Source organism: Ictalurus punctatus, chromosome 17, assembly GCF_001660625.3.
Source record: "Ictalurus punctatus breed USDA103 chromosome 17, Coco_2.0, whole genome shotgun sequence".
Classification (NCBI taxonomy): domain Eukaryota; kingdom Metazoa; phylum Chordata; class Actinopteri; order Siluriformes; family Ictaluridae; genus Ictalurus; species Ictalurus punctatus.
In genome coordinates, this window is record NC_030432.2 from 3,853,872 (window position 1) to 3,878,394 (window position 24,523).

General features: G+C 43.7%; 1 protein-coding gene across 4 annotated transcripts in view; it reads right to left on the reverse strand.

The window, feature by feature from the left end:
* nyap2a (neuronal tyrosine-phosphorylated phosphoinositide-3-kinase adaptor 2a) overlaps window positions 1-24,523 on the reverse strand; it is a 41,229-nt gene that overhangs the window by 8,059 nt on the left and 8,647 nt on the right. For 3 of the 4 annotated variants that reach the window (XM_017491630.3, XM_047161349.2, XM_017491629.3), the window contains exons 2-4: window positions 23,087-23,308; window positions 12,923-13,233; window positions 6,117-7,328 (exon numbers count right to left, since the gene is read on the reverse strand). In XM_017491630.3, coding sequence (XP_017347119.1) covers window positions 6,117-7,328; window positions 12,923-13,233; window positions 23,087-23,283 — 1,720 coding nt within the window. In that variant the 5' untranslated portion in view covers window positions 23,284-23,308. Of the gene's footprint in view, window positions 1-6,116; window positions 7,329-12,922; window positions 13,234-23,086; window positions 23,309-23,970 lie in introns of all 4 variants that reach the window. The other variant, XM_017491632.3, reaches the window with a different exon arrangement.

The window sequence follows — 24,523 nt, forward strand, 5'->3', positions numbered from 1 at the left end:
TTGAGGAACTGGAGTGATGTAGCTAGGTTGAGGAACTGGAGTGATGTAGCTACGTTGAGGAACTGGAGTGATGTAGCTACGTTGAGGAACTGGAGTGATGTAGCTACGTTGAGGAACTGGAGTGATGTAGCTACGTTGAGGAACTGGAGTGATGTAGCTAGGTTGAGGAACTGGAGTGATGTAGCTACGTTGAGGAACTGGAGTGATGTAGCTACGTTGAGGAACTGGAGTGATGTAGCTACGTTGAGGAACTGGAGTGATGTAGCTAGGTTGAGGAACTGGAGTGATGTAGCTACGTTGAGGAACTGGAGTGATGTAGCTACGTTGAGGAACTGGAGTGATGTAGCTACGTTGAGGAACTGGAGTGATGTAGCTACGTTGAGGAACTGGAGTGATGTAGCTACGTTGAGGAACTGGAGTGATGTAGCTAGGTTGAGGAACTGGAGTGATGTAGCTAGGTTGAGGAACTGGAGTGATGTAGCTAGGTTGAGGAACTGGAGTGATGTAGCTACGTTGAGGAACTGGAGTGATGTAGCTACGTTGAGGAACTGGAGTGATGTAGCTACGTTGAGGAACTGGAGTGATGTAGCTACGTTGAGGAACTGGAGTGATGTAGCTACGTTGAGGAACTGGAGTGATGTAGCTACGTTGAGGAACTGGAGAGGCTCCACGTTTGCGTTTATAATCGAAAAACATTCTGGCATCCAGACTGTTTTGAAATTTCAATTATCAAAGAGATGTAATTAACGCAACCATTAGTGACTCCTGAATCACCCGATCAAATCAGATGTGTCGAATCGGATATAATTCAACTGAGTGAGGCGAACAAAACGTCTCCGTTGAATGCGAAGCCGTGATGCATTAGGCTAATTGAACCTAAGTCGGTACTAATGGGAATAAGCAGGTTAGGAGGTTACCGACTGTGTATGAAAGCCTTTTAGGAAAGTAGAGCCCCCTTTACAAAGCGAGAACTTTTTTTTCCGCCTGTTTTGGAGGTGCCTGTGTTCATCACTGGCATTTTTTGTGTGATGTCACACGTCACATTAGCGGTTAATGGCTAATATAAACAGCAGACACTCAGGGCTTTAAGAATTTGGAGTTTTTCATGAGTTTTTCTGTTATTATTTTTTTTAAATATGATAATTTTATCATTCACAGTGTCAAGATACTCTACACACAGAAACCCAACAGTGTTCTAACTATTCTTAAAACAGACTCGTGGTGGTAAAATAATTCATTAGTTTATACCGATTCAACCACACAAAGAACCGTCGATATTACCGAAAGGATCAGCTTCAGGGTTATTTCATGACTTGAGTGATTATGAATTAGATAAAAGAACTGCATCCGAGTCTGATATCCAAATCTCGATGACTTGCTGAAATATGAAGTTAAACTGCATGAGCAGTCTACGTGGTCAGTGGGTTTATATTTAATGTGTCCCCTCTGTCCCCCTCCCCTGTCTCCGTCTCTCACTGGGGACCTATTAGTGATCACATTCATCATGTCCTTCATTCACTCCGAACGCATTAAGGAAATTGCTTTACTGACAGATGAAAGCTTTTCAATTATTTCAGCTGCCCAGAGTCTCTGCTCTGTGTGTGTGTGTGTGTGTGTGTGTGTGTGGGTGTGTTCATAACTTCAGTATGTATAGTGCTATTGTGTTTGTGTTTAGCACGGACCAAAACGGAGGCACTTTAATGCTTAAAGTGGCTTACGCAAAAGTATTATCGATATATTATTGATAATGTTCTTATTTTTATTAGTAAGAGTGAAATCAAAGCACGGAACGTTCTAATACACTTGTTTACCTGGCCAAACGGGTAGCCTAATCATTATAAATGAAGAATTAATGGGAGCTACAAATAATAAAACACATTCAGCTGCCAGATAATATCACTGTTCTCAGAACTAAGACGTGCTGTGGAATTGCGGGACGTACCCTCCGTGAGAATCGACAAAAGGGTATGTCAGATAACCGCTACACATCCCAAGATCCCAAATTATTTCAAATAAATAACTAGCACTAAAACCAATTGCGATTTACAAAGAAATACAGTGTGAATTACGTCGCGTGCGAAGTAAGGAGAGGAATATAATAATCTAATATAAAGCTAAATTTCCCCCGATAGTATTAAGACACCATTTTAAGCTCATGAGGAGTAATTGTGATAAGCTTTCTCCTTATTAAGACTGAGTAAATTGTACAAATGCGACTTAAAATGACAGAAACAGGCTTCCAAAAATTTAATACCTGCCCTTTGGTTGTATGTATATATATATATATATATATATATATATATATATATATATATATATATATATGTATATATCTGTGGCAGCTTGCCCAGCTGCCCACAGCACTGACAGGATTAGATACACAGAATAAAGTGACTGCGTACACACACACACACACACACACACACACGCTCATTAGCATGACTGAGAGAGAAAGAGGCAGCAGAGGTGCAGTGGGACATGAACTTTGGTCCTTCAGTCTGCCTGGGTCAGTAGTCAGAGAAAGATTAACAGTGACAGTTCTACTAACGCTGAACTGACTAAATATCAGGGGCAGGTGGTAGGTGGTGTAAATGAGCTAGCATGGCATCCACGTCAGATTATTTGCTTTTTGGGGAACCAAGCACGACAGCACCATCGTTGACACCTTATGTGATATAATGATATAATGCATTGCCTAACCCTAACAGCTTCATTTGTCAAGCTCTTGATAGATTATAGTTTTTAGCCTCCCATCTAATATCACCACCAGCCATCATGTCTAATTGCATAATGTATTCACTGTCATAGCCAAGAACCAGTCCATAACCCTGCTGCAATACAATCCAGAAGTAATATACTATACTATACTAAAGCATAGAAACACTAGGATGATAGATAGCAGATTGTTAGAATTATTGAAGTAGTGTTTTTACATCTAGAGTACATTAGATGGATCATGATCGCTATCTGCTGCTACTGTCAGTGACATCATCAGTGGTGGTCATATACGCCCATGTCATCACGATGTTATGAGATATCGAACTGCTTATGGTTCCCTTACATGTACTATAATAATGGTTATCAGTCCTGTTGTAGTTCAGATGGATGTAAAAACCTTGACACTGAAGCTGAGGTTGTAATCTTTAACATCATAGTCATTGCACAAATTGTGATTGAAAAGCAGGTATAGGTTTAGGTTAGGAGTAGTGTGGGGGTAGGGTGGTTTAGACTTAGAGCTGGGGTTTAAGGTTAAGGTTGGAGTTAGAATATGTTGTAAGGTTGCGGTTTTGGGTTAACTGGGGTTGGGTTAAGGGTTAGGGTTGGGGTTCAGGGTTAAGGATGGGAGTTAGCCTTGGGGTTGAAGTTAAGGGTTGGGGTTTAAGATTAAGGTTGGGGGTTAGCAATGGGGTTGGGGTTAAGAGTTAGGGTTGGGAGTTATTGTTGAGGTTGAAGTTAAGAGTTAGGGTTGAGGTTTAGGGTTAAGGTTGGGAGTTAGCATTGGGGTTGAAGTTAAGAGTTAGGGTTGGGGTTTAGGGTTAAGGTTGGGGTTGGGAGTTAGCATTGGGGTTGAAGTTAAGAGTTAGGGTTGGGAGTTATTGTTGGGGTTATGGTTAAGAGTTAGGGTTGGGGTTTAGGATTAAGGTTGGGAGTTAGCATTGGGGTTGAAGTTAAGAGTTAGGGTTGGGGTTTAGGGTTAAGGTTGGGGTTGGGAGTTAGCATTGGGGTTGAAGTTAAGAGTTAGGGTTGGGGTTTAGGGTTAAGGTTGGGGTTGGGAGTTAGCATTTGGGTTGAAGTTAAGAGTTAGGGTTGGGAGTTATTGTAGGGGTTGAAGTTAAGAGTTAGGGTTGAGGTTTAGGGTTAAGGTTGGGGTTGGGAGTTAGCATTGGGGTTGAAGTTAAGAGTTATGGTTGGGGGTTAGGGTTAAGGTTGGGGTTGGGAGTTAGCATTGGGGTTGAAGTTAAGAGTTAGGGTTGGGGTTTAGGGTTAAGGTTGGGGTTGGGAGTTAGCATTGGGGTTGAAGTTAAGAGTTAGGGTTGGGGTTTAGGGTTAAGGTTGGGGTTGGGAGTTAGCATTGGGGTTGAAGTTAAGAGTTAGGGTTGGGAGTTATTGTAGGGGTTGAAGTTAAGAGTTAGGGTTGAGGTTTAGGGTTAAGGTTGGGGTTGGGAGTTAGCATTGGGGTTGAAGTTAAGAGTTATGGTTGGGGGTTAGGGTTAAGGTTGGGGTTGGGAGTTAGCATTGGGGTTGAAGTTAAGAGTTAGGGTTGGGGTTTAGGGTTAAGGTTGGGGTTGGGAGTTAGCATTGGGGTTGAAGTTAAGAGTTAGGGTTGGGAGTTATTGTTGGGGTTGAAGTTAAGAGTTAGGGTTGAGGTTTAGGGTTAAGGTTGGGGTTGGGAGTTAGCATTGGGGTTGAAGTTAAGAGTTAGGGTTGGGGTTTAGGGTTAAGGTTGGGGTTGGGAGTTAGCATTGGGGTTGAAGTTAAGAGTTAGGGTTGGGGTTTAGGGTTAAGGTTGGGGTTGGGAGTTAGCATTTGGGTTGAAGTTAAGAGTTAGGGTTGGGAGTTATTGTAGGGGTTGAAGTTAAGAGTTAGGGTTGAGGTTTAGGGTTAAGGTTGGGGTTGGGAGTTAGCATTGGGGTTGAAGTTAAGAGTTATGGTTGGGGGTTAGGGTTAAGGTTGGGGTTGGGAGTTAGCATTGGGGTTGAAGTTAAGAGTTAGGGTTGGGGTTTAGGGTTAAGGTTGGGGTTGGGAGTTAGCATTGGGGTTGAAGTTAAGAGTTAGGGTTGGGGTTTAGGGTTAAGGTTGGGGTTGGGAGTTAGCATTGGGGTTGAAGTTAAGAGTTAGGGTTGGGGTTTAGGGTTAAGGTTGGGGTTGGGAGTTAGCATTGGGGTTGAAGTTAAGAGTTAGGGTTGGGAGTTATTGTAGGGGTTGAAGTTAAGAGTTAGGGTTGAGGTTTAGGGTTAAGGTTGGGGTTGGGAGTTAGCATTGGGGTTGAAGTTAAGAGTTAGGGTTGGGGTTTAGGGTTAAGGTTGGGGTTGGGAGTTAGCATTGGGGTTGAAGTTAAGAGTTAGGGTTGGGGTTTAGGGTTAAGGTTGGGGTTGGGAGTTAGCATTTGGGTTGAAGTTAAGAGTTAGGCTTGGGAGTTATTGTTGGGGTTGAAGTTAAGAGTTAGGGTTGAGGTTTAGGGTTAAGGTTGGGAGTTAGCATTGGGGTTGGGGTTAAGAGTTAGGGTTGGGGTTTAGGGTTAAGGTTGGGGTTGGGAGTTAGCATTTGGGTTGAAGTTAAGAGTTAGGCTTGGGAGTTATTGTTGGGGTTGAAGTTAAGAGTTAGGGTTGAGGTTTAGGGTTAAGGTTGGGAGTTAGCATTGGGGTTGGGGTTAAGAGTTAGGGTTGGGGTTTAGGGTTAAGGTTGGGGTTGGGAGTTAGCATTGGGGTTGAAGTTAAGAGTTAGGGTTGGGGTTTAGGGTTAAGGTTGGGGTTGGGAATTAGCATTGGGGTTGAAGTTAAGAGTTAGGGTTGGGGTTTAGGGTTAAGGTTGGGGTTGGGAGTTAGCATTTGGGTTGAAGTTAAGAGTTAGGCTTGGGAGTTATTGTTGGGGTTGAAGTTAAGAGTTAGGGTTGAGGTTTAGGGTTAAGGTTGGGAGTTAGCATCGGGGTTGGGGTTAAGAGTTAGGGTTGGGGTTTAGGGTTAAGGTTGGGGTTGGGAGTTAGCATTGGGGTTGAAGTTAAGAGTTAGGGTTGGGAGTTATTGTTAGTGTTGGGGTTAAGAGTTAGGGTTGGGGTTTAGGATTAAGGTTGGGAGTTAGCATTGGGGTTGAAGTTAAGAGTTAGGGTTGGGGTTTAGTGTTAAGGTTGGGGTTGGGAGTTAGCATTGGGGTTGAAGTTAAGGGTTGGGGTTTAAGATTAAGTTTGGCGGTTAGCATTGGGGTTGGGGTTAAGAGTTAGGGTTGGGGTTTAGGGTTAAGGTTGGTGGTTAGGGTTGGGGATTAAGTTTAGAGTTAAGGTTGGGATGTAGGGTTAAGGTTGGGGTTTGGAGTTAGTGTGCATTCAAATCAATCAGATAATTTAAGCTTTTACGCAACAGACCATTATTCTTTTTAAAAATAAAACAAGTCTAACTTACTCTCACTGAACTCCTTGGTCTTGCACCCTCCGGAGCCTTTCCTCAGCATGTTCTTGCTAGATGAAAACAAGTTGCTGAATTCGTCCAGTGGACTGGTTGGTGTTCGACATCCACGGCCTCCTGACCCTGAACTAGACCCCCCTGATCCCCCTGATGCAGTGGAAACATTTTGCATTGATCCACCATAGATGCTGGAGGAGTTTGAAAGACGTCCGCTCTCATGAGAGCCGTGCGACACTCCGGAGGCACTGCGGGGAATCGTGCCAGTCAGCAGAGCGTCGTATGGTGGTGGACGTTTGAGGGTGAGGGGGGTCAAAGAGCGGCCCATGCTGATAGGGGATGGGCATGCAGAGTGGCTGCGAGGATAACCATGAGCCGCTGACGAACCACCACTTTTGTATAGAGCTGATGGTAGCGGTGGAGCCGAGGAACGTCCAGACACTGTTATTGTATGCGTAGATGAAGAATCTTTACTGTCTAATGACTTCTTATGGTGATGATGATGATGGTGATGATGATGATGGTGATGGTGTTGTTGCCCCAAAGACTGCTGTGCTGGCAAGGGTTGACCAGAATCAGCAGTTGTTGGGGAAGAACCAGGTTTGCCATACCCAACGTTCTCTATCATAGGAAGTTTGGTGACATCCAGCGGAGTAAGGGGAGATTCATCAGAATTTGGGGAGCATTGAGCGGGTGCAGGGGGGAACACTAACAGGGGAGGCCTGTGAGTCAGTAAGTTAGGAAAGGGGGCAGGTATGTCACAAAGTGAGCCACGAGGGACTGATGATCGCGTTAAGTCCATATCTGAAACCGCAGGAGCTAGGCTTGGGTCCCAGCGTGCCTGGACATGCTCAGTTGATAGGGCAGCTTCTTCATAGGTGGGGTATTTCATCTCCTCATACACGCTCTCTCCCTGATCGTCCTCTTCATCAGCATTACCCCCGGTAAAGTGGCTAAAGTCACGTAGGATATTTCCCACCATCTCTATGTAGACTGGCTCCGCTTCCTCATCAGTGTCCAAGGCGGGGCTTTGATTCTGGGACATTGACTTCTTCTTCTGTCGCCGAGGCAAAGACGCGGACTTGAATTTGATGCCATGGTTTTGGATGTAGGACTCATCGAAGGAGGTGCTGAGCTGAGTGTTGGGGTTGCGCTTAGGTTTGGGCGGAGGCATGCGACGATATTCCTCACTGCATGGACGACTCTTGGACGCTGCGGAAAATAAAGCTGCAGTATCAGTAATAGTACACGTCACGTCAGTGAGCAGCATAAGGAGTTTTCTACATCCTAAATTCTTTATAGATCATTTCTATGTCTGAAAATAATCGATGAAGCAAAGTGACTGTTATCACCCTGAAGTTCCTATTCTACTACAGCAATATGTCAACACTCCCCATTTTTTATTTGTTAAAGAAAGACACATAAGAACATAATTCATAGCATCATTTTTATAGTTACATTCTCTCTTTTTCACGTTACAGAGAAACCACAAAAGCACAAAGTTACAGCCTTGTACAGATTAAAGATACCTCTGACTGGAACAAAACACTTACACTGGAGACTCCTTCCAAAAAACACTTAGTAAATCTGTTGTTGTTAGTATAGAAACAATAATTTACTAGAATTCACTAGCACTGTGTTGTAATAGGTATGTATTAAAAACATTTTATTCTTAAAAGAATGAAAGAATTCTGTTCGAGGGGGTGGATTAGTGGTTAGCACATTTGCTTCACACCTCATGGGTTGGGGGTTCAAATGCCACCTCCTCCCTGTGTGTGTGGCATTTGCATGTTCTCCACGTGTTTCTGGGGGTCTCTCCGGGTACTCCAGTTTCCTCCCCCAGTCCAAAGACGTGTGTTGTAGGCTGATTAGCATTTCGAAATTATCCATAGTGTGTGAATGAGTGTGTGTTTTTTGCCCTGTGATGGGTTGGCATACCATCCATGGTATCCCCTGCTTCATGCACAGAGCCCCCGGGATGAGCTCCAGGCTCCTCATGACCTTGTGTAGGATAAGTGGTATGGAAAACGGATGGATGGAATTCCGTTGGATGTTAGCATTGTGATGAGCGATCGGCTTTTATCAGCTGTGTTGCTTTTATTTTCTGTTCCACGTTACACAGCGTTTGGGTTCATTAGTGTCATTGAGCACATAATAGTGTTTGAAGCTTCATGCGTTTGATCTTTCCGACTTTTTTTATTCGCCCGAGTACAGTAGCGTTGTCGTGTTTATGCTTGTGAATTGAACAGAATGGAATTGAACATCCTGCTTGTGGTTGTATTCGTTATCACGTTAACTGAAAAAACGAATTGTGTTACGCTTTATGCGAAGTGAAAGGGTTATCGTGTGTATTGGGGGTGGTGGGTGAGGTGGTGGTTGAGTTGGGGGGGGGGGGCGACCATGACAACAGAATACCTACAGCAAAAACAGAGTCATTTGAGACAGAATATGAATAGAGTGTAGAAAGTAGGTCATTTGTCAATGAATTCGGCTCTGATTTTATCAGCTGGCAGACATGTACGTAAGCTCTCTCTCTCTCTCTCTCTGCTCATCTCCCCACACACATCCCCCAGTCAAGGGCACCCTGACTAACCTCTCTTTTTAGGGACTGCCAATGCAGTGTATGTGTGTTATGTAATCACATGGGCTGCAGGGATGTGCATCAGCTGAGCACTGGATCTCAGTGACGCACTCATTGAAACAGACACGACAACATGCTTTTATTAATCCCCAACAGAGGGGGGATTAAAGAGGAGGACTGCAATGCCACACCCAAAATAAAGCCAAAGTAAAGTGTCACACCCAGTTTCACACATAGTCCTGAATCCTGAATTCTCTGATTTACAGGTATGACACGTCTTGTGTCACAGCTCCATTGTGTGCTGTATACACAGAGTATATCCGATGGTTATGACTCTGGAAGAGGTTCCTAAAAAGACCTTGTAAATCACGCTGTCTCTCGCTCCAGAAACGAGGTCATGACATACTTTTTGGTGGTTTATTCTGCTTCTTGGGGAGGCTGTGAGCAGCTGTTTGTGTGCATCTGTAATATCACTGGCTTGATAGATGCTATTTGTGTGTGTGTGTTTGTGCGTGCGCTATCAGCAACTAATTCCTAGAAAGATTTCCCTGTCAAAGATTTGTTTTGACAGTCCAAATTAGATTTTTTTCCTTATAAATTGTTCCTTGAGAATGCTTATGGTACACTGAGTTCATCCATTTGATTGCTCAACGTATCTCAGATAATCGTGTAACGATTTACGGAACCTTAAAAAGAGATGGTGCTCAGGTAAAAACCTGGCCCTTAACACCGACCGGTAAGACACGAAGAGCTCATCAGAAAGTCTGGATGTATTGAGTATGCTTGCACGTTGTTGGGTGTCGACATCTCAGGGGACCTCTAATGTGCTACCAACACCATTTCCCACGTAGCGCATGCTAACGTTGCTCTGCGGTATGCCGGTAGCACACTGTCAGACGATAAAGCTCCACAGCAGGTCATCCTGCAACACACAGAAAATCATTGGACTCCAGCGTCCAGCCCTGAAGGAGCTCTATGACGCATGCTGTCTGAGCAAAGCAACCAGCATCTTCAAAGCTTGCACTCACTCCTGTCATCATCTGTTTGCACTTCTGCCATCTGGCAGCGGTTTGTGCCTACATCTCCAGACTCGAGAACAGATTTCCCCCCTGCTGAATCATTCTTTTATTAACCCTTGCTGAACTAGAACCCTGCCTCACACAGTCCACACAAAATCCCCTCAGTAAGAGGCAGTTCAGTGGTACTGAGAGTTGATGAAAGAGGTCAGAGGAAAACAGCCAAACGGGTTCGAGCTGACAGGAAGGCAACGGTAGCTCGAATAACCACTCTGCACAACCGTGGTGAGCAGAAAAGCTTCTCATGATGCACAACACGTCAAGCCTTGAAGCAGATGGGCTACAACAGCAGAAGACCACATGGGGTTCCACTCCTGTCAACTGAGAACTGGAATCAGAGGCTACAGTGGACACAGGCTCACTAAAACTGCATAGCTGAAGACCTGGAGGTAATAGCTAATTGGATAATTGCATGAATGAACAGGTGTACAGTTGACTACCCCAAGTTAACCAGTTGAAATTTGCTTGAAGACCCGTTTACCCGTTGTAGGAGAGCAATTACAAGCTGCAACTTCTCCTCAAACGCAGCATTAAAGAAAGAAGAGAGGAGAGAGTACAGGGAAAGAGAGAGATAGAGGGAAGGATGAGATGTTGGCTTCCGTGCAAATGAAAATGCCAGAAAACCCAAAGGCAGAGCGAGTTACTTACAATTAGACTAAGGGCCAAAACATACCCTATATATCTACGCAAACGCATATGCTCCGAGCTACTTAAAGTACGACTTCATGCACCGTTGCATTCGGAACAGGGTCACGGTACAATTTATAATGCATGCGCGGCAAGCGCAGAGGCTAGTTTCTCTCCACCAACGTCTATACGATACGCCATTGGCTCTGCACTCCGATCAACCAGCAATGGAATATCTATAACAAGAAACGTGATGTGTTCTGTTAGCCCTCACCAAGAAACCGTCAAGAAACTAGAAACGGCTTCAGGATAGATTTTTGTTCGAGACAAAAGGTGAAGGGATGTCTGTCGTGGGGACGGTGCGAGTAGCTAATCTGGCTATTCTGGAACTGCACGGATACATTTCCTCTGGATTTTAAAAAGCACTGTACTACCAAGTGTGCTACCATTTCATGATTCAGCAATGTTACTTCAAAGATTTAAACACACTCTGCACGTCGCCCCCTTGAGTACTGAGCATTATAACCACCACAGCAACATATGTACAACAGGAATGTTATGGATGGGTGTTCTTGCCCTAATTCTCTCTCTCTCTCTCTCTCTCTCTCTCTCTCTCTCTCTCTCTCTCTCTCTCTCAGAAATAACATGTGCGATTGAAAAAAAAAGACTTTATTTCCTCTCAAAACCTGACAAATTCATTCCAGCTGTATAAGAGCTTCACAGCTTGCATCCAAGATGAAAAGCAACACAAGGCAATGGAATAACTCCTGAGGCCCGAGGCAAGTCAGGATATAAATACACAACATGCAGTCCCCTCAAAAGTATTGGAACAACAAGGCCAATTCGTTTTGTTTTGCTTTGGGTTTGAGATCAAAAGATGACTGATTAGTAATTTCATCGTTTCCTGATATTTACATTCAGCTTGGTTAAACAACTGTGAACGTGGCACCTTTGGTGGCAGACCACACAATTCTGATCTTTTATTCTCTCGTAGTCTTCTTTTGAGCTCTTAATGTCTTAAGTGTACAACAAAACCAAAAAAATTGCCCTTGCCGTTCCAATACTTTTGTATATTTCGGGACTGTATATTCGTTTTTGACTAGATCGCTGCTTCGGCTGAAAAAGCACAATGTCGTTTTCAGATGTCTCAGTTATCTCAAGCTAATCCGTAAATGTTGGCACCCCTATAAATAGTGTGGTCCTCTTCCCATATCGTTTACATATTTGTGTCCTGCTTTATCTATTCTGTTTAAATTCAAGAGTAAGTATAGTCTGGAGTTAGAGTTAAAGTGTGCGTATTTGGGAATGAACATGTGCTGTAGTGTGTGTGTGTGTGTGCGTGGGTGAACAGTGAAAGTGTAAGAATGAGATGGTGAAGTGCTTGAAATAGCTCCGCAGTCTGGATTCGGTCCAGTGAAGCACTAATCTGATACAGGACCCAGTGGATTCAGCCAAACCGCTTACAGCACACTTTTTGGGAGACATTCATAGATTTTTAATGTTCTGAGGCTGTGTGTGTGTATGTGTGTATGTATGTGTGTGTGTGTGTGTGTGTGTGTGTGTGTGTGTGTGTGACAGAGAGAGCCTAACTTCTGCTCTGCTTTCTCCTAGAAACATTCCCCATGACTCATGACTCATGATCTGTGTTATGCTGTGATTCCGTCAGCGGTCAGTTCCCAGAACGACATGCTGACCCAGAAAGTCGCCGACGCCAACAATTATCCCTATTCATATCAATATCAACTGACCAATAAGATCGACTGGAGATGCCAGAGTGACCACTCAGAGCTGACCTTGTTCTACCGTGCCACTCCGGTAAAACAAACTTAAACGTTAAACTGTCTTATTTGAGAAAAAGCAACTATTTTGGTTTGAATAAAACATCTGAGCTCAACTCTTAAAGCACCCCAGCACACAAAAGATCGTTATTAAACAAATGGATCCTCTAAGATGGCGGGTTTGGTCGAGTAAACACCACAATCATTAAAAAAATAAAAACTATCTATTTGAAAACAAGAATTTTACACTACATGTAAACAAATTCATGAAGGTCAGATTGTGATATCACAACACGGCAGCCAGTCACGTCCGATATGTAAATGAATAGCGCATCACGTGGTGGAAGTTAGGTATGGCTAAATACGCTAAGGAATGGTCCCGTGTTGAATGCTCGATTCTGATTGGTCAGAAGGTGTTGATTCGTTTTCTACGACAGCAGCTCTGAGAGTCGCTCTGGCTTTGAGGTTTGTATTAATGCACTCGCTTTTATAGTAACAACATACACAGAGATTTGTAAGGGATGTTCAAAATATGCATGCGAATGTTGATTTTGTTTATTTTTTAGTAGCTGTTTTTATTTAACATTTTTGGAAGGAGTCTCCAGTGTCAGCAACGATATGAGAGAGTCAGTTAACTGACGTATAACAATTTATTGCTCTAGACGATCGTTTAAAATGACACGACCAGATGAAAATGACTCCCTGTCTTTCACACTGTAGGTGTTCACCTGAAAGGACACTTACCATCACTCTTATCCATCTCCCTCACTTCCTTGCCTGCAGTGAGGGTGGTGTTGACCGTCTCAGACGAGGTGCTCAGTTTGGTGTTGGGGTCTCGTTTGGGTTTGGGCGGGGGTTGTTTACGTAGGGTCGGGCTGCCGCCTTCCTCCTCACTGCCTCCCACTGAGTGCAGAGACTGGGAGCGTACGGTGAAGCCTGGCCCGCTCGGCGCTGTAAGCCGGTCCTGTGGAGCCGGCATCGTCATGAAGCCCATGCGGAAATGTTTACCCGTATAAGCCCCTCCATCTGCCACCCCAGCCACCTCCTCGCCCATCCTATAGAGACATATGCAGGCAATCAGAATGTCAGACAGAGAGAGGGACAAGAAATACATTTGACTTAAAATGAATTTGTAATGATCCTAAGATAAAACAAAAAGTAGTCCCATATTCCCATATTCAGAGTTGGCGAGTCCGAACTTCCAAAAGTTACGTCAGTATTCACGTAGTTGGTTATGCAGGTACTTAAGCCATTCAAATTATTAGCGTATAGTTCTTGCCTCTGATGTTGAGAGAATTTTATTGAGTTGAAGAATCAGAGATGAGTTTGGCTGAAAGGGTCTCGGAGCGGGGTCCATGAAGCCTCACTAGGAGGTTTAAGGTTTATTTATTTACTTTATTTTATTTATTCATTTTATTGAAATTTTGTTCTGCCAATCACAACCCACCGTTATCAAAATCGTACTAAATGTCAAATTGGATCGAATGTATTACATCAGTGGAAAGATCCAGAACAAAAACCTCTATGGCTCTGGTAAAATAGCCAGATTATTTGAGAACCCCTTCGAGTTTAAACACAAGCACTTGCCTTTAAGCCTGGGGATAGAAAATGCAGAATGAAGATGGAAATAGAGTTCAACACAACTCAGTATACTGTGTTTTAGGAGCTAAATAACACATTTGTGAAGCCGTCGGCTGTCGCCAGGTTGTGTGGAGCAGGTGGCTGGAAGAAAAAACACCAAGAACACGACACTGACAAAGGCTCATTGGGTCAGAACCTACATTTGTTTATAATATTAAAGTAGCTGGTCACAAATGTACTCCGGTGTATACCTCAGCAAACAGGGGACGTCCCCACGGACGATGCGAATGACCACTTAGGTCCGCATTTGGTCTGGTTTATAACGTTTGCTGGAGGACATTCTGGGGACGTCAGAGGATATTAAATCATAACACTACTGAATGTGCTCATTTCAGCAAAAGTCCCCTAAGCATCCTGAATGGCTGCTGGACGTTCAGGGGACGTTTGTAGAGGCCATTTAGGGGACGTTCTGGGGACCTTTTTTGTCAGCTGGGGCATCCACAGCATAATTAGCTGAAATGCAGAGTCATCTCCAAAGATCCACATTAAAGCTTGACTGTATTGCCAAGTGCAGCTCAAATCACATCATTAACTTTGCTGCTGACAAAACTGTAGTGGGCAACAGTGATGATTCAGTTCAAAGAGAAGCCATGGAGTGGTGGAGTGGTGGACTGGTGGGGTGTTGGGCTGGTGGACTGGTGAACTGGTAGAGCGGTGGACTGGTGGGACGGTGGAGCAGGGGAGCGGTGGACTGGTGGGGTGGTGGAGTGTTGGGGCGGTGGAGCGGTGGACTGGTGAGGTGGTGGGCTGGTGGAGCGGTGGACTGGTGGGACGGTGGAGCGCTGGACTGGTGGAGCGGTGGACTGGTGGGGTGGTGGAGTGTTGGGGCGGTGGAGCGGTGGACTGGTGAGGTGGTGGGCTGGTGGGACGGTGGAGCGCTGGACTGGTGGAGCGGTGGACTGGTGGAGCGGCGGGGAACAATTTCTCTCTTAATGTGTCTTTTAGTGATCGTTGACTTCATCATGGAGCAGAGGTGGCTTGTCTGAATGGGCTTAGCTCCCTGTCTTTCAAAGATAAAAAAAAACCCCCATCAGTATAAACTTAAGACAAACGTTTTAAAAGGGATTATTTAGGATTTTTCCACCAAAGGAAAAATACACTAAATGGTATGAAGAAGCGAGGCTGAATTCTTTCTCGCTCAGACAGTAGATGCATACGATCTGCATTTGAGCTGATGGATTACTTTTCTTCCTGATATTTCCCACTCATACATCCATAACATGTCACCGGCAGTGATCGAGAAGGTGCAGTGAATGTGACTGAGGTGGATTATTTCTTCTAGCATCACTAACGGCTTCCGTTTTTGGAGACGTTCCACAACATTAAAACCTGTGTGTCATTATTTAATTCATAAAAACAAATGGTCTGTGTGGTGGTATAAGAGTAAATAATAAAACGCTTCTAAACGAAAAATAACCAACGTCATTACGACGGCGTGTCCCATCGTGGATTATCGCCGACTTATCCATTAAAAATGCTAAGAAAATAAACATGAATGTAAAAACACGTCGAGTCAACGAATAAATAAAGTAAACGTCATTTCACACACGTGTGTGTCTGTGTGTGTTTCTGCTTTAAACTCAATATCTTGTTCCTGCTGTGGTACAAAGTGAGAGAGAAGTGAAACAGAGCAACGAAACCAGAGGCAATCTATTCTTGAAATCTATTCTCCCCTCAAGTGGTGTTTTTTTTCCACCACCCATTCATCTACACATCTATCCATCACTCCATTAGAGAAAGAAAGGGAGAGAGAGAGAAGTGTAGAATCAACAGACGACAGAGAAACAAATATAAACCCACAGAAAAATTATGTCTGAAGCTCTCGCTCTCGCTCTCTCTCTCTCTCTCTCTCTCTCTCTCTCTCTCTCTCTCTCTCTCTCTCTCCCATCCTAAAGGGCAGACAGGATTTATTCACACTGGCACTAAATAAATCACACCTACACAAACACGCAAACAAATTAATTGAGTGTGCGTCTCATCCAATAAATGAAGACTGAGGTGGCATTTTATTGTCATGTCGTTTTTTTTTTCTTCACATTTCACCCGTCTCTCGTTTGCACTGTTCCTTCATGTGTCCCTCATCCTGTCTTTCCTTTTCCACGGCAACACTGGGTGGAGTGTAATGAACAGAAATCGGGGCGGGATGTGAACAACTCGGAAGTGCTTCTATTGGGGCGGATAAAAGAATCGTAACCAGAGTCCGTAGCGATGCTACGGATTCGTAAGAGAAGGACGGGTTTAATTCGGTGCGATCTGTAACCGGAGATGAAGGAAACAGGCGAGGGTCGAAAGTACAACGTAACGCAGAGCTCGGAAAACAAGGCTTTGATGCGATTTTACAGCGAACAGTGACGTGCAAAGGCGGACGAATCAAGAACTAACATAAAACAGGTGAACACAGTCAGGCAACAACTGCGTTGTGACACTACTGCAGTGTCGTACCTATAGCACATGCTAACAAATCCCCTCACATGATACACTACACGAATCAGCCGAGGTTTGGCGATAGAGCATGTTTATACTTGGCAGATTTATACTTTCCGGAATCAGGAGGTATGTTGAAACGTTGACGAAATTGAGCAAAGTCGTCATGTACATATAATTCCTGCTAGCGCAATACGCACAAAACGTCACCTCGGGATTAAGACAGAAAATAAAGATGCTAGCTAGCTATATCGTTGCCCACTTTCTGGGGATTCATATACTTTTTCGTTTGCCCTTAGTCAGTGTTAATGCACTTAACTTGCTACGTCTCATAGCTGGCGATAAGTTATTACATTACTTTAGCTACCGCATTTTAGCTAGTCAATTAGCTTTCTGTGCAACCGACTTGCACTGGAGCTTAGAACTGTGGGTTAGCTAATCGATCGGTCACTTGTCCGTCCCTGACGTATATAAGTTCAGGTATCTGTTCAATTTACGTTCCCTCTAGGCATGTGGCTATGTGGCGCAGCAGATCTTTGCTTATCCTTAGCACAACACATTGCAAATGGAATTTAAACATAGACTCTGACTCTTGTGTGTTCAGCATGTAATATAAGAGTGTGTTAAATATTTCAGAATGTGTCCATACTGAGATTGCGAAGGTTGCTGCCTGCGTTCTCAGTGATATGGATTGTGGGTAAGGTATTGACGTTGTACATGGAGGAATTGACTTGCACTCTGCTGATGTAACCACAGTTTCCCTCTGGTGAGGCAATGCCTCAATCCCCAAAGCGTCTATTCATCTCTCCGTTACTATCAGCACCAGAAAGGCCTCGTCCATTTATCACACTCTTTAGTGTGTGACGTGAGTCTGTTCCTTAAATACATTTACATTTTCATGTGCTGCTGTGTACATTATCACATCTTTTCAAGTGCAACATTAGGCTTGAGTGCCTGCAGCGATGGCGCTAATAGCCTGGAACAAACCATACCATCTCTCGGTTTCTATCACTCATGCACTGTCTCTTTATAAATATTTCAACATCATGGTGAGTAGTTACAGTGCTATGCGTAAGTATTCAGCCCTTGAACTGGAATAGAACTGGAATTAATTGGGATTAAGGAGGAATGACTAAAAGAATAAGATTTCGCAAGGACAGGAAGTGGAAATGAGGTTCCTCTGCAGGGTTGATAGGGAGCCTCAGGGTGTTGGAGAACCTCAGAGTTACTGCTCCTCTGAATTGAGAGGATTCGGTTGAGGTGGTGACAAGCATAACGTCTGGTTGGCTCCCAGTAGGAATCTAACAGACGTGTCCCACTGGACCCAGGGGTACACCCAGGACCTACCAAAGAATGCAGTCATGCTGTTGTACTAGCTACGTTGTCACACCCTGAAACCGTGTCCGAACGAAGTAGGGAGGAAAGTGATCATTCCGTCCATCAGTCCCTCCAGGATCGCAGAAATGAACGCAAAATCAAGCAAACTCTCTAAGGACCTTGCAATTTTTTACCGCAGATTCAGCCAAGACGTGTCGCGGGTCATCATCGCAACACAATGCGCATTCGATTCACGTGCGTCGAATACGAGTACAGCTAAAACGTTTACTCGTTTACCGACAAACATCGCCGCGAAAGAGCGCGCAAAACTATTTCGTGCGGGTGCGATTTTGCCAAGAAAAGATAGATTAAGTATGAAAAAAAAAAAGCGCATCTTCCTTTTCCAATGCCTGGACTTTTTGGGACTAGTTTCAAGACTTGTGCAATTTGTGACACATAGTTGGCCTGGAGATTTTGCTGAGACCTGGTAACCCTGCTGTGGTGTGAAAATGCACACGCTGCAGTCCAAATGTCTGACACAGTACTGGAGAGAAAGATTATGAGAAAGCGTTAGATCATGCGGTTTATTTTAGGTTTCCTTTACTGGGGTGCTGTTTGGAACCTGACTGACAGGCTGTCTGCAAGGTCACGAGCCAGAATGAGCCAACTTTGGATTGAGGATTAATAATAATAATAATAATAATAATAATAATAATAATAATAATAATTCGGAAGAATCCATTAAAAACCCATACAGCGGCTCCTTACGACCCGTTAATAACTGCTACTTATCTTAATTCAAATGAAAGCCATCATTTTTGTTAATTATCTGTCAATCCGTCTCACACTCGCTCTGTCACTACACGCAAACTCATACACGAGTACAAGATTGAAGGATTTGACACTTTTGCTTTTTCATTTCTTTTAAAATGCCATCTTTGTATGAGATTGCTTCTCATTTTTGGTTGTTTGAAAGAAAGAAAGAAAGAAAGAAAGAAAGTAAAAAAAGAAAGCACTGATTTATTTCTCTTCTCTTTAATTTCTGACATTGAGTCAGGTGGCATATGAGTGTGTGTGTGTGTGTGTCTGTATGTGTGCGCGTATACCCTCATGAGGGTGTGGAGCAAGCTAAATATAGAGAGGAGAGGCTGAAGACCAAGCCCACTGTTGCCATGGCAACTCAGCCCTCTGTCTCTATAGTAACGCACCCCTTCCAAGCCTGATGAGGTATGACTTTGACCCTCTCACTGCCAGTGTGTGTGTGTGTGTGTGTGTGTGTGTGTGTGTGTGTGTGTGTGCCATCAAGCACTGATCTGGGCTCATCTCCAAAATGTTCTTAAAGATGCATTTCATAATATGTGGCGTGCAAACCCTGATCCCAGACCTGCTCTTCCAGCCTGATACACAGCCTCCTGAATGGTCTGAGTTTCTCAGAACAGTAAGGAGTGTGTTAATGTATATCACCCATCATTTCATCCAGATGCCATGTTTTTTTTGTTTTTTTTCCCCAACTGCGTACGATTCTCTACAGGCTACACTAATAAACCATCACAGATGTTCCAAAATGCGATGCTACGTCTGGTCTTCAATCAGGCAAAACATTCACACGCCATTTCACTCGTAAAAAGGAAGGAAATCTAACTCTCCGAGCTTGTGATGCTACCGTCACCTGGGACGACGTCTAAATCCAGACTGAATTTTGTGCTTTTCGTACAATTCCACCCAAACCCTCTGACGGCTAATGTACACAACGCTATACCAGGAACCTCCCAAAAAAGGGGTGTCGTCATCTTACCAGCATGTTGGACTTACACAAATTTAGCGCTTTTCAGAATGAAGAGAGAGAGAGAGAGAGAGAGAGAGAGAGAAAAAACAAGCACCAGGTGAGAGGTAGTCAAGACAAAATAGCGAAAGTCACTAATCACTTTAGAGTCAGTGTTTAGAAACTACCACCGTCATGTCTACATTCATCTGCAGAAGTATTTCTATTGTCATACATTCTCACTGGACGTGACCCCCCCCCTCCTCCCCCATACCCTCTCCTTAATGAACAAACCCTAGAACCGCCCCTGTTCATGAATAGTCATTACGATCGTGTTAATTTCCCATAATTTTTCCACAGTTCTCTCACTTCACCAATCTATTCTCATGACTTGGCCGCCTTGCCTATAATAAAGTAGCTCTTCATTTCACACTCGTTTACAGTGGACTCTAATAATAACGAGACGAGGCCGAAGAAAAGACTCAGGCATTTTCACACGTCTGCAGTAAGATGCATCCGCACGCTCCCCGATGCCGTTTTGTGGGCGCAATTCATGGCGCTCTATTAAAAGATGCCGTTTAAACACCATACGGGCGGGCATAAAAGTTAGCGAAGGGTGAAAGAAAAACCTATCGCTGGCTGCTTTTGGTCGTTGGAGCAGGAGTGCGGATGATTCGTACGATTGTTTATAACATAACGCCGTCTACACGTTTTTACACCACCGCGCTGCTGAAGTCTCGACTCGGACTGGATTCTTTTTCTAGAATCGTGACCGCTGGAGTTTAAATCACTCATTCTGATGCGTCGGTTCGAGTACGTTGATCGTCGATACAGTGACACGTTCTGCGAGAAGACTTTACTTAACACTTACGGAAGGAGTCTCCAGCGTCAGAGATGGGAAAGTCTTCGGAGATGATCCGACTGTTTATAGCTGCTCTAACGTTCAGTAAGTCATAACAGGGACTGCACTGATTCGTGAACAATGTACAAACGTAACAATAAATGGATAAAACGTACAACGTCGTGTTAATGAATGGATGAATGAATTAATGAATGAATCGTTGCAATAATTGTTAAATCACTGTAGTGTAAGAACACGAAAACACCCCAGGACCCTAACCCTAACGCGACTCTGTTTTCCTATAACGGCATGCCTGCAAGTTTTATTGCTTATAAAAATATTTTTACTATATTGTCTTCAGATAACATTTGACAGTTGTTTGTGTTTTTCAGTTTGAAGTATTATGGTTATTTACAGTAGTATCAGACAATATTTTGGCAATATACCAGACTCCTAATAGATGTTTATTTCAATGTTGTTGTTGTTTTTTAAAAAAAATTCTAAAATTTTTTTAAAAATTAAATAAATATATATATAATTTTTTTTTTTAAAAAGAAAGAAATTCACAGACTCACAAGCAGCAGCACTCATAACCATGTCTCCAAAAAACAAAAAAAACAAAAACAAAAAAAAAACCCCTAAGAAATCCTATAAAGCTTTCAAAAACACTTATATATAACACTTATACTTATACTCTATATATATATATAGAGTAATGATGGTATATGAATTACAATTTTTTTTTAAAAAAACACCCATCACATTTTCCTTCTTCAGTCTGCATTTTTTATCCCCAAACTTTTTCAGGTTTAAAAGCAGTGGTATAGATGCTATCGATAAACCCAGTCTTCACAACAAAAACAAATCTGGCAACCTTGGCAATCAAGGAGCAAGCTACGATAAATAGAGACGATTTGCATAATCTGAATGAAACCGACGTAAGTGCGCGCATACCCCGACTCGGAATGCGAGTAACTTTCCCTGCGTAAATACTGACACAACGTTCGAACCTGGGATTGGCACGGGAAAGTGTTTATTATTATTATTATTATTATTATTATTATTATTATTATTATTACAGCAGCAGTTAGGTAGAAATCTACAGTATCTAGGACAGATTATCCACGGAAGCAAGGGCGAGATCTGGTAAAGCTGGGTATGTGTGTGGGACCATACGCATACGTCCATAGCAACAGAACATGAGTCACACGTGCAGAAATTTCCGAGTCAGAAGATCCAGAGACCAGTAGGATCAGGATCTGGCAGCGGAAATGAGGAAAAACAAAGACACGCCTCTTTTTTGGATGAACCCCACAGCCATAGCAGTAGTGATATTTAATAGTAGTGATGTAACGTCAAATCCAATCCTCTCCCTGTGTGTGTGTGTGTGTGTGTGTGTGTGTGTGTGTGCGCGAGTGTGTGCGAGTGAGTTTGAAGAAGCTCTCTTCTTCACACAGCTGTAGAGACTCTTCACAGTGTAATGGGGGGATAAGTGGTGTCATCTCCATATGAGAAAGAAAGAGAGGCGAAGGGGAAAGGGAAGGGTATTTCATTTTACCAATGAGGGAAAGAGAGGAAACGAGAGCGGAAGGTCTGGGGGAAGAAGAAAAACAGGAACAACTGAGGGATGAGGAGGAGGAGAAGAAGAACGGCAGCACAGAAAACTGGAAGTGTTGAGATGAACGAGAGAAGAACACGAGAAGGAGTTCAGGAGATCATATGATTGGCTATTTGTCAAAGCAGGAAAACCTGCAGACTGTAACCTGAGATGAAAGAATGATATTAAGGAGCGAGATAAATACTCTAGAAATTTGTGTGTGTGTGTGTGTGTGTGTGTGTGTGTGTGTGTGTGTGTGTGTGTGTTTGTTTAATAGAGCAACAAAGCATTTGCATATTATTTACATTCGTTTTCATTATAATCCAGGCTAACCATTGTTATTTATACAGTCTGTAGAACGTCTATTACACACACACACACACACACACACACACACACACTCACACACACACACACACACACACTTGTATACTCATCTGTCTTTATCCATGGATTCAACAGTGTATGGTTTCAGTGGTGCAGTGACACCCGCATTTCTGGTATACAGCCATATCCTTATCGATCTCTATTGCTGAAACTATCACACACACACACACACACACACACACACACACACACACACACACACACACACACACACACACACACACATACACTGCACTGACACATGCTCTTACGCCGTGCTTCGCCTGACGCAGTGGAAACTGTTCTGCATGAAATCACCTTGAAGCATAATTATGTAAAGCTGCTGCTTTTTATTATCCAGACTCTGATGAAAATCATCACACTGCAGAATAAGTCAAGAAAAATCCGAAAAACGACAACCCTCACGACTGCGAAATGGTGATTATTTGATTCCAAATCACTCGCTCGTGGTCCATTTTCTCATTCTGAGCTGCACGCCTTTAAATCCTGCGTTCGAAGCAGACTCGGAGGCTACCTCTTACCCAAAATGCACTGCGATTATGAGCGATACGCAGTCAGAACACATGGGCAGGAAACAAGAAGAGAAAAGGATCTGAGAAGAAAGTCCTAATGATCTTATCCATAAGCAGTGGCACTAAGGGTATGGGAAACACACCTACATTATTACCTAGCTTAACCCTAGGTGTAGGTGTACTACAGTCACCATTGGTGGATCTGATGGAAGCCTTGTATCATGGGAGCCTGGTTCCATCCGGAGTATCTGTGGAGTTGCTACGGTAAAGAACCTCTAGGTCTAATCGAGTATGTGAATATGTGCCCTGCAATAGACTGGCATACAGCTGTGCCACCATTAACCAGCTAATTAGCTCAGTAGCAAGCACACCACATGTTTCGATAGCAATAGATGACCTAGCATCTGAACCGTTAGCAGGTGGATACCTCTTGATGGCCTCCTCCTGGCGTCTTTTCTTCTGGCTCTGGTCCTGGAGGTATGCCCAGTGTTGGCGGTTGCGCACTCGGTCGCTCTCGCGTGCAATGTCTGACGCATTTTGGATCACCAGCTCATCGTAGGCCCTCAAGCCGATGTCCTCTACGTAGTGCAAAAAGCGCACACACTCGTCCTCGCTGCCATCCATCTCCGAGTACAGAGAGAGGGATCACCTGCAGATAAAGAGCGAGAGATAAAACATTAAAAACATTCTTTTTGAAACAAACCAAATCATAACAACAACAGACGCTCGATGACCCTCCTTTTGGTAATCAAATAAGCTTGGAAAGATTGACCACAGAGGATGAACGGGCAGTCACTTGCGCACGTATACACTGACACCTGGATTTGTCAGGCAAGTCGTGAGAACAATAGGAACCACCAGACCTGAATACCATACGCCTACATCATGGACGTGTTCGTCGTGATTGTTTGTCCAGTTCAAGTTTGACAGAAAGCGTATCGGAGACTCCGCAATCTCTCGTCAATCACCCTGACAGCACCATGGCTACACTGAAGCATGGTGGTGGTGGCACCGTGTTGTTAGGACAGGAGAACTGGTCAGACTCCAGGCGGAGATGGATGGAGGTAAATGCAGGTCTGTCCTAGAAGAGAACCTGTTCCAGTCTGCGAGAGACACTACAATAGTCACACCCTCTTACACTCTAGCTCACTCTCTATCGAATTCGACACACCTTCAGGTTCGATAGTACAGATCTACCTGTGGACCAGATTGACTTTTGGCTTTGGCAGATCTTTCACTTCCACTCCTCTTAACATAAAAAAAAAAGAAAATAAAATGACATACGCTGTGTTTAAAATCCCACATCCTTACCGATTTTCTTCTCAATCTTCGCTCTATCTACATTTTAATTATGTGTGTATAAACCGTGCGCCATCATCCGTCCTTCCCGATGCTTGTTCTTGACTCATAACCATTCTAAGGGCTGGGGCTCATTTCTTTCTGGCCCAGACTGTAGGTTTGAATGAAATTTGAATGGAAAGCCAGCTAAAAAGTTCTTCCACCTTCTTCCAACCTTAACTCACCATGTCTTCATGGGGCTCGCTTTGTGCACTTTGTGTCATGCTGGAACAGGTTTGGGAACAGGTTTGGGTCTTTTAGTTCCAGTGAAGGGAAATTTTAGTGCTACATTTTATACAGTTGTATGCTTCCAGTATATAGGTGTGATAGTCAGGGGTTCACAACCTTTCGACGATATAGTGTAAATGTAAATGCTGATATTAGTGGGGTGGTCTTAGCTGAACGGTTTTCGACAAACGCCATATGCGTTTCTATGAGCTGTGATTACTGTGTACCACTCAACACTCGTGTTTCTACCGTACACACTGGCAGTTTCCACTGTCCGTAGTCAGTATTTATACAGAAA